The 9,605-nt window shown below is 42.0% G+C and overlaps 1 protein-coding gene across 5 annotated transcripts in view; it reads left to right on the top strand.

Moving 5' to 3' along the window:
- The first annotated feature begins 943 nt into the window (after positions 1–943).
- The window catches only part of DCLK2 (doublecortin like kinase 2), a 212,427-nt gene continuing 203,765 nt past the window's right edge, over positions 944–9,605 (top strand). For 2 of the 5 annotated variants that reach the window (XR_002326070.2, XM_078148465.1), the window contains exon 1: positions 953–2,537. Coding sequence is in view for 4 of the 5 variants with exons in the window: in XM_078148465.1 (XP_078004591.1) it covers positions 2,117–2,537 (421 nt within the window). In the remaining variant the exon portion in view is untranslated. Of the gene's footprint in view, positions 2,538–9,605 lie in introns of all 5 variants that reach the window. The other 3 variants (XM_078148464.1, XM_078148463.1, XM_020994007.2) reach the window with 3 other exon arrangements.

Genomic DNA, 9,605 nt, shown 5'->3' with positions numbered 1-9,605 from the left:
ACTGACAGGGAAACTTATGAAGATTTGTATGAATTGATGCAGAGGGAAATGAGCAGAACCAACAGAACAGTCTATACAATAACAACATTGTAAGGGCAAATGACTTTGAAATGCTTAAGAACTAAGAATTAATGCAATTAGCAACCATCATTCCAGAGGACTCAGGGTGCAAAATGAGGAACATAATTTCTGGCATGGCCAATGTGGAAATTAATTTTGCTTTACTATATGTATTTGTTACAAATGGTTTTTTTTTAATGGGAGGATGTGGGATGGAGAGAACATAGATTTTTGTTCATTGAAAAAAAATTTTTTTAAAGGAAGGGGTTGAATTGCAAGGTATAGTTCAGCTCTAAATCCTGTTTTTTTTTCACTAACATGTCAGAGTTTGCATTCTTTTGGCACAGCCAAAAAGCACCTCCCTGCCAAAATGGGGCATCAAAATAGAACTGTGGTGGAAAATTATTAAATGGATTAATGGCTTATCAGGTCTAATTCTGCAGAGTTTTTTTTTTTTTTAAGAGGCACCGGAAAACAGTGACTTCCTGCCTTAAAAATGAACATGACAATCAGAAAAGCCTTTAGGGAAATTGGCAATGAAATTACCTATGTGATATATACACATTACATATGTAAATGATTCAAATCTTTCAATCTTTTTCATCCTTTTATTCATAAATGGATTCTGTCCTAATTCAAACGTCATCTTTTCTGTTTGCTGACCTGCCTTTGAGATCCGTTAGTTCCACCACTGGTTCCTAGCAAGGGATGTGCGCCCTGCCCTTGAGTCTCCTTCCTTTGTAGTTGTTTGTGTATGTGTGTGGTTGGGTTTTTTTTTTTCCTCTTTCTCTAATCCGAGCTCTTTTACGTTGATCCGCTGGAGGAGCATGTGCAGCTGCTTCTGCGCTCATTACAATGCTGAGCTAGAGTAGATGTCAGAGTAGGAGGCGTGAGGCTTCCTAGGACCCAGGAGAAGCCCGTTCCTCCTGCTCTGCATTGCCTTTAGTGCGGACCGGCGTGCGGCTTCCTCCTCCTATCGTAGCCTCAGCGCGGGCGGGCAGGCGGGCACCGGGGCTAGAAGCCGCCTCCAGCCTAGACCGAGGGTAGCCGTGGGTGGGAAACCGCGAGCCAGAGAGGGGAGGGAGAAGGGGGGGAGGGGTGCGTTTGTTTGCCGGGCCGTGCCCTTTGCACTGATGCTCGCCTGGAAATCAGCGGGATTTGAATTTTCATTATTCCCTCTATTAACGGGGTCTGTTCATTTATTTATTTATTTGAAGAGGTGGTGAGGTCGTGGGGCATTGCCAGGGCTGCAGGTTTCTCTAGGCTTGCACGAGCGGTTGCCCTGCCCCCGCACCACCCAGGCTCCCGCGCCCCAGGGGAAGGGCTGTGAGTGAAGGTTGGGTGGGTCAGGCCGCGGCCCGAAGGCATCCCTAGGGTGGTCTGAGGCCTTGGGGCGCTTGCCACGCCGGGTAGCCGCACGCCACCGAGCACGGGATTGGGAGGCAGAGCTGGCGTCCCCGGGCCGCGGTGGGGTGGGCGGGGGCGCGTGACGCGCTCGCGCGCGGGCACATTGGATGCGTCTCTCCCAGGACTCCCTGCCCACCCTCCCCTCCTCTTTAAAGAGCGGCAGAGCAGGGTCGTTAGCTTGCAACACCCCCGTGGGGCATTGTGTGTGTTTGTGTGCCTACGTGGGCAGGGGGGGCGGAAAGGGCAGTGAGCCCGGGGCCGGCCTCGGAAGTTTGTAGCCTTGCTCAGAGCAACCTAGCTCCTCCCGAGGCTGTTGCAGTCAGCTGGAGTTAGGAGGCTTTGGGGAGTATTGTGTATGCGTGTGGGGGCGTCAGGGAGATTGGGAGGGAGGCTACAATGGGCACCACCAGGCACAGCTGGCACTTGTAGAGCCGGGCCGTATCCTGAGCCAGGCAGGCTCGCTTATTTGGCTGCAGCTCCGTTTACACCCCTCAAAGCCATCACCCAGGAGAAAGGCGTAGTATGCTGGACCTAGGGGCCTCAGAGCCTTGAGGTGCATTCGGACAGAGTGCCTTTGTGACTTAAGTGTCTGAGGAGATTTGGTTGGCATATTTTTGGTGAGAGGCTTAGGGGCTTTCCTACCATTTCAATGGCCAACACACGGAGTATTGAGCTGGAACATTTTGAGGAGAGGGACAAAAGGCAGCGGCCAGGCTCCAGGAGAGGGGGGCCCAGCTCCTCAGGGGGCAGCAGCAGCTCAGGCCCCAAGGGGAATGGGCTCATCCCGAGCCCTGCACACAGTGCCCACTGCAGTTTCTACCGCACCCGGACCCTGCAGGCCCTCAGCTCCGAAAAGAAAGCCAAGAAGGCCCGATTCTACCGGAATGGGGACAGGTACTTCAAGGGCTTGGTGTATGCCATCTCCAGCGATCGCTTTAGGTCCTTCGATGCCCTCCTCATGGAGCTCACCCGCTCCCTATCAGACAATGTGAACCTGCCTCAGGGAGTCCGAACCATTTACACCATTGATGGCAGCCGGAAACTCACCAGTCTGGAGGAGCTGGTTGAAGGTAAGAAAGTGGCAGGTGGCCACTCCTCGGGTGCTGCCGCAGGATGCTGTGGTGGAGCAGGTGGAACAGCAGGGAAACTTATAGAGCGAATTCCCTTCCATTTGCTAACTCTCCATCCTCTTGTGTGGTGTTTCCCCTATGGCTTTCCCAGCTATTGAAGCTTCATGTGTGTGCTCCTTTGCGTACTGTGTCTAAAACACGCATATGTTCTGTTTGAACTTGTAAAACCCCTTTGGTGCCGAGCAGACTGCGATCCAATATTTACCTTAAAGTTCTTTATTATGTTTCAAAGATCAGCTCAAATACCATCTTCTATTTCCTGATTTCCCCCTCCCCCCCACCTTAGGCCCCAGTGTACCCTCAATTACTTTCATTTATTCTGTATACACAGTTATATGTATACATGTTGTTTCTTCCTGGTAGAATGTAAGCTCCTTGAGGGCAAGAACTGTTTAGTTTTTGTCTCTGTATCCCCAGTGACCAGCACAGTACCTGGTACATTAATAAATTCAGAATGAATGAATGAAGCACAAACCAATACAGAGAAGCAACTTTCTCTACAGAGATCTGTACATCCCTTATACCATTTAGTTATTCACTCAGCAAACACTTGAGTGGCTACTGTGCCAGAGCCCTATGCTTGGCCTTTGGGAGATTAAAAACTTAGAAAAGGTATAATTCCTGGATTCTCTTCGAATTTATTCACAAAATCAAAGGCTGAGAACTGCAGGAGGCCTTGAGAGGTCTTCTAGGTGAATCCACTTGTTTTACATATGAGGTTGTTCTGCTAGGATACCGCTACTTACAGTGGGAAGAATTTGGAGTCAAATGGCCTGGGTTCAAATTCCAGTGTCTCCTGCCTGTCGCCTTTGTGACCTTGAGCAAGTCTCTTAACTTCCCTTAGTCCTCAATTTGCTTCTCTGTAAAATGAATGGATTGGATCACACATCCTCTAAGGGGTCTTCCAGATCTAAATCTGTGATCTTATGATGACAAAACTGAGGTCCAGAGAGGTTACTTACAGTGATTTGGGGCATATAATACAGATGACTATAATATACAAACATATCTTAAGCATTTTTTGTTGTTTGGTTGTTTTTCAGTCATGTCTGACTCTTCATGACCCCATTAGGGGTTTTCTTGGCAAAGATATTGGAGTATTTCCCATTTCCTTCTCCAGCTCATTTTACAGATGAGGAAACTGAGGCAAATAGAGTTAAATGTCACACAGCCAGTGTCTGAAGCCAAATTTGAGCTCATAAAGCTGAGTCTTCCTGACTCCAGGCTAGCAGTCTATCCAGTGTGCTACCCACTTGCCATAAGTGTTTTAAAGAAGTACAAAATAAAGTGGTATTTGAGGTAGAGGAGAACTGAAGATTTCATGAATGAGATGTCATCTGATGAATAACGCTTTAATGTACTGTACTTGGAACATGCTTTACTTATTTGATCATTATCCTTAAAACTCTCTGGTGTGTCTCTTTCAATGGAGCATCTGTGAGTTTAGATCACACACATCTAGGAGTATGATACAGGTTTTTCTGAGTAAAGCCATTTTATTTGTGAGTAATAGTGTCGATATATATCTGTACCTGCAGAAAGTAGACGGGTGCAGAATTACAGGTAAAGACCATTGGAGACAGTAGATGGTTACTCTGAAAGAATAACCTCTAGATGTTCAACTTTATTTCATTCAACACAGGGATCCCAGGACTACAGAAAAAAGGTCACTTTATTTTAGTTGAAGAGGTGTTTGTCTTTTTCAGTTCTTCAACAAAAAGAGGATACAGTGAAGAAACAAGATTAAGTCCCTGCCCTCAAGAATTTTACAATCCAGAAGGGAAAATAAGATAATCTTTAAATGTGGATTAAGCACCTACTGTGTGCCTATGCTTTGGGCTAAGTGAGGAGATAAAAAGAATGAAGTGAAAGTCTCTACCTTGTAGGAGCTTACATTGTAATATGGGAGACAACACGAACAAATTAAAAGTACGTACAAGATTGACACAAAGTAATGCTGACACGGGGGATCGTGGGACTCAAGGAATCAGAAAAAGCTTTATATAGAAAGTGACACTTGAGCTAAATTTTGAATGAAAGTAGGGATTCTAAAAGTTAACACCAAAAGTTAAAGGTGAGGAGAGAGTGCATTCTGGGTATGGTGAGCAGTCGTAGAGGTATGGTGGCAAGATCATGTGTGAGGAATGGCAAGTAGACCAGAATGGCTGGACCAGTAACAGTAATGTCAATTATAAGTTCATTGGAGAGAGCCATGTCAGTGATTTGAAAGATATGAGAAGGGAAAGTTTTTTTCTTATTCCTGGGGACCTCTGGAAATTCAGGAAGACCTGAATTGAGCCTTGGAGGAAGGGAAGGATTTCAATAGGAGTTAGGCAGATATTCCAAGATTGGTTTACTATGTAGGTAAAAACGGGGTTTTAGATGGGAAAGGGATGATGAGTAATCCATTTTGCTGGAACTGTTGTGCGTGAAGTGGAAATGAGAAGGTTGAAACAATGATATTGAGGGATGAAAACCGGGTTCCATGTTTATATGGCATCCAGGAAGATGAGACAGAGTTAGATTATATTGATCCTAACCTCCAGTATGGTATGGTGGAAAGTGTTGAATTTGGAGTCAAGTACTTAGGTTCGAATCCCAGCTTGCTTGCTTACTACTTGATGCATGATCTTGTTCAAGTACTTAGGCCTCAGTTTCCTCATCTGTAAAATGACAGATTTGGACTAAATGACCTCTGAAGTCCCTTGAATCCCTTAGTCTATGAACCTAAGATCCATGTACTTATGTTTTTGTATATGTTATTGTTCAGTCATTTTTCATTTGTTTCTGAGACTCTGTTGACCCCTTTTGGGTTTACTATTTCCTTCAGCTTGTTTTACAGACAAGGAAACTGAGGGAAACAAAGTTAAGTGACTTGCTTAGGTTCACACAGCTGTAAAGTGTCTGAGGCCAGATCTGAACTCAGGAAAATGAATCTTCCTGACTTCAAGCCTGGCACTCTATCCACCTTGCTACCTAGCTGCTCCTTTCTATATATAGTTAACTCTTGATTACATATGAGTAAGGAGAGGGCAAGGATGCCCATAATCCCAAGTGACAGTGTTCAAAAGCCAGTTCCTTTTCACTCATATTTCTTGGAAGTCATATTTGAAAATAGATGTATCTTATCTGAGAATTCACAGCACTTTTAATATACTTATTAAAGCTATATTGAAAAGATCTATTTCAGAAGTCAGTCAGTAGGCCTTTATTAAGTGCTTTCTGTGTGCTAAGCTGGAAAATTGTCCAACTTCTCCATTCAATGATTACTTTCTGGCTTGTTCACTGTTACTTGATACAGGGAGTCTAGCCTAAACTAATTTACACTTCTGCTTTCTAATCCCATTTTATTTGCTATTTTTTCCTCCTCTGCTTTTGGTTGGGGGAAATAATTGTGCATTTTGGATTAAGGCCTTCTTTTGTTGGGAAAAGCTGTAGGTGAATAAAAGTAAAGCTCAAAACTAAGAAACTGATAATTTCAGCAGAGGATTTCATCACCTCAACTCGATTATGTTGATAAGAAATTGAAAAAAATTATTTGGGTAATCACAAATTGGGAGGTAGGATGATGTAGTGGAAAGAACACTGGATTGGGAAGCAAAGGAATCTGGATTTGAATCTTACCTCTGCTATTGTTACTGGTGTGAAATTGGACAAGTCACGTTCCTTTTCTTCACTTGTCTGCTAGCTGCAAAATAATGGGGTTGAATTAGATGACCTTCAAGATCTCTTTCAGTTATAAACAAAATCTATGATTGATTGTGAATTAGCCTTATGTAGATTAAACTAATTGATTTAGGAAGTTTATAAGTCCGTATCAGGTTTCTCCTGCCATCTACAATTCCCTCTTCTTTGGCATCACTAATTTTGTTGATGGAATGATGATGGAATTTAATTCCAATGTTATTACAAATGTAGCAACAGTAGTAGTAGCATAGGGAGCTGGCCTTGAAGACAGAAGACCTGGCTTTAAATCCAGTCTCTGACAAATACTGGCTGTGTTACCCTGGGTGAGTCCCTCAATTTCTCAGTCCCCCAATCAGGTCTCTAAGACTACACAGTACAGAGAAAGTGTTGGGCTGCACTGGTAGAGTAAGTTTACCCACCTGGTAGTTCCCTCTAGCCAGGAACTCACAGGTCTAGTTCCCACCTTCTATTATCACCAAACATAAATTTGCTGCATGAAATTTGTGTGATGTGGAAAGACCACTGGACTGAGAGTCAAAAAATCTGGATTAGAACTCTGGCTAAACTACTTATAAGCTATGTGACCTAGGCCTGTATCTTTTACTTTTCTCAGCTTCAGTTTTCTTATTCATAATATTGGGATATTATTACATGCTTTACCAGTCTCACAAGGTTGTTGTGAGAAAAGTGCCTTTCAAGCCTGTTGTTATTTGTTCCAGAGGTGAATGCCAGTCCATTAATTTGTTTTTTTTTAATTGAGTAATCATATATACACAATGTATGTAGGCACACACAAAAGATCTTAATTTCCTAGGAAACTCCCTATATGGGAGCACCCTCCACTGAGACCACAACCTTTTTTGAATAATAGCTCTTAGTTAAGTGACTTGCTCAGAGTTGCTGAGCTAGTCAGTTTCAGAATTGAGATTTGAACTCACATCTTCCTAAATCCAAGCTCAGCTTGGTATCTGCTGTATCATGGTGGCTAACTTCCTTGCCCCTTCATATTTAAAGTACCCAATGGCTGCCTGGTTCACTGATAGAGGTGTCAACCAAGTTTGTGGTAAGAAGAAAGGCATCTGAATTAGAAAACAGGAAGCCTGGGTTCCATTCTGTACTCTGCTACTGTATGGCTTTGGGAAAGTCAGCAACCCCACTGTGGGCCTCAGTTTCTTCATCTGTAAAGTGATACCAGATAGCGTGACATCTAATATCCCTTCTGGCTTTAATGTTATGTGTTCTAGGCTCTCAGATCAGATATCGAGGGAGAGTGTTGCAATGAGAAAAATTCTGTAATCAGAAAGAATTCTTGGTTCCACTAAGAATTGAAGTTTTGAGGAGGGAAAGTTGAGTTAATTCATTTGAAAAGCTGTTGTCTCAAGCTTACTGATAAAAGAGTTTGGCATTTTAGATTAAACTAGACATACTCTGGGAAAGCCAACCCCTGGTTTTTCTCCCTGGAGATTGAAAGGATATGTCTCTGAACTGTCAGCATCTTCAGTTCCCATTAAAGTTGCATCATCAGACAGTGGGATGTAGTTAAAATGAACTGAATTTGAGAGTCTGAAGACCTGTTTTTGAATCGCAGCTCTGCCAATTACTTTCTACCTGGACCTCAAGCAAGTTACTCCTCTCAGGGCCTTGGTTTTCTCATTTGTAAAGAGCTTTGTGAAACAGGGTGCTCCTGAGAATCAGAGGAGATAATAGTGTAGAAAAGTGTTTTGTAAATCCTAAAGTGAAGATGATATTATTTTGTTGATTTGTTCTTGACTTAAGATTAATGATAGAAATTCATTTATTTGAATGGGGTGTGTGTGTGTGTGTGTAGTGGGGGGAATCTGTGAGATTTTCAAATTAAATTCCTATTGAGTGTAACATTGGTATTTTTAATAATAACTTATTTGTATAGTGTATTAAAGTTTGTAAAATGTTTTGATTTTGTTATTTGTGCTTTATAACAGTTCTGGGAGGTAGGTTGTTGTTTAGTCTTTTCAGTTGTGTTTGATTCTCCATGACTGCATTTGGGGTTTTTCTTGGCAAAGATACTGGAGTGGTTTATCATTTCCTTTTCTAGCTCATCTTAACCAGAACTAAGGCAAACAGGGTTAAATGACTTGCCAAGGGTTACACAGCTAGTCTGAGGTCTTATTTGAATTCTGGGTCTCTATTTGCTATATCACCCAGCTAAGTAATAGCCTCATTTTACAGATAAGGAAACTGAAATGTGAAGTAACTTGCCTATGGTCACATAACCAGTAAATGTCTAAGGAAAGATGTGAACCTAGAGATCTAGCGCTCTGTACGTGGCTTCAGACTTCAATTGGACTTAACATGGACACAGATGCATGTGCACACATGTGTAAATGTATAGGTTAAATCCCACTAAAATACAGTAAATACTATGACCACATATACATGTATACACAACTCTGTGTATATCTACACACAAATTAGACTTAGCCAAATCTAGTTTTCAGCCAGTACTCAAGGTAAAATAATTCCAGGCACACCAAAGAATTAGGACAATCTATTGGCATTTTTTGAGGTTTATTCATATCACAGACTTTATGTTAACTGTAGAATTTACTATTAGTAATGAAACGTATGCCCCCTTCTCATGACAGAGGTAGGTGACTACTCAGAAAGTGTCAAGTGTGGTAACTGTTAATGTTTTTGTTTGTTCCCCAGCTAGTTAAGTGGGGTTGGGGAGAGGTTATTTACATAAATGTCTATGATTTAAAAAAATAGGCATCAATAAAACTTAATTTTTAAATGAAAAGAAATTCACCATCACCAAGTACTGTGTAGCATCTGTTGAATGCATGATTTTTAAAGAAAAACTGCCCAAGTTTTATCTGAAAATGGAAACTTCTGAAGAAATTAAAGAAATTAAAGAAAAACTGTCTTTTGCATATTTGAATTTCATAGCCAGTATAACAAACTTAGGTCTAAAGTTATTTAACATCTACATTTTAACCAGCTATTTATGAAGTGTTTGCGTTTGATACAGTGACACTAAAAATCACTCTACAGAGTTGCCTAAATGGAGACTTCATTTGACCTGATTCAATTCTTTTTAAAGCTAGACAGAAGTTTTGTTTATCTCCCTCATTCAGTTTTGATTTGTCCTGTACTCTGTTTCATTTGTCCCAGGAGATTTTCAGTTTGGAGGATATTGTCTTTCTTAAATGTCTGCCTGGATTTCTGTGATGAAATAGAAAGTAACAACCCTGGAGACAGTGGCATGGCCTGGAACACTCAATCACCAATTCCATTGTACTTGAATAACAAAGGCAATGTGTGTGCCCCAGTTTTCTTTTT

Source organism: Phascolarctos cinereus, unplaced genomic scaffold (assembly GCF_003287225.1).
Source record: "Phascolarctos cinereus isolate Bilbo 61053 unplaced genomic scaffold, phaCin_HiC Scaffold_9;HRSCAF=440, whole genome shotgun sequence".
NCBI lineage: Eukaryota > Metazoa > Chordata > Mammalia > Diprotodontia > Phascolarctidae > Phascolarctos > Phascolarctos cinereus.
The sequence above is the reverse complement of the archived record's forward strand: the minus strand, read 5'-3'. Positions and strand labels throughout refer to the sequence as shown.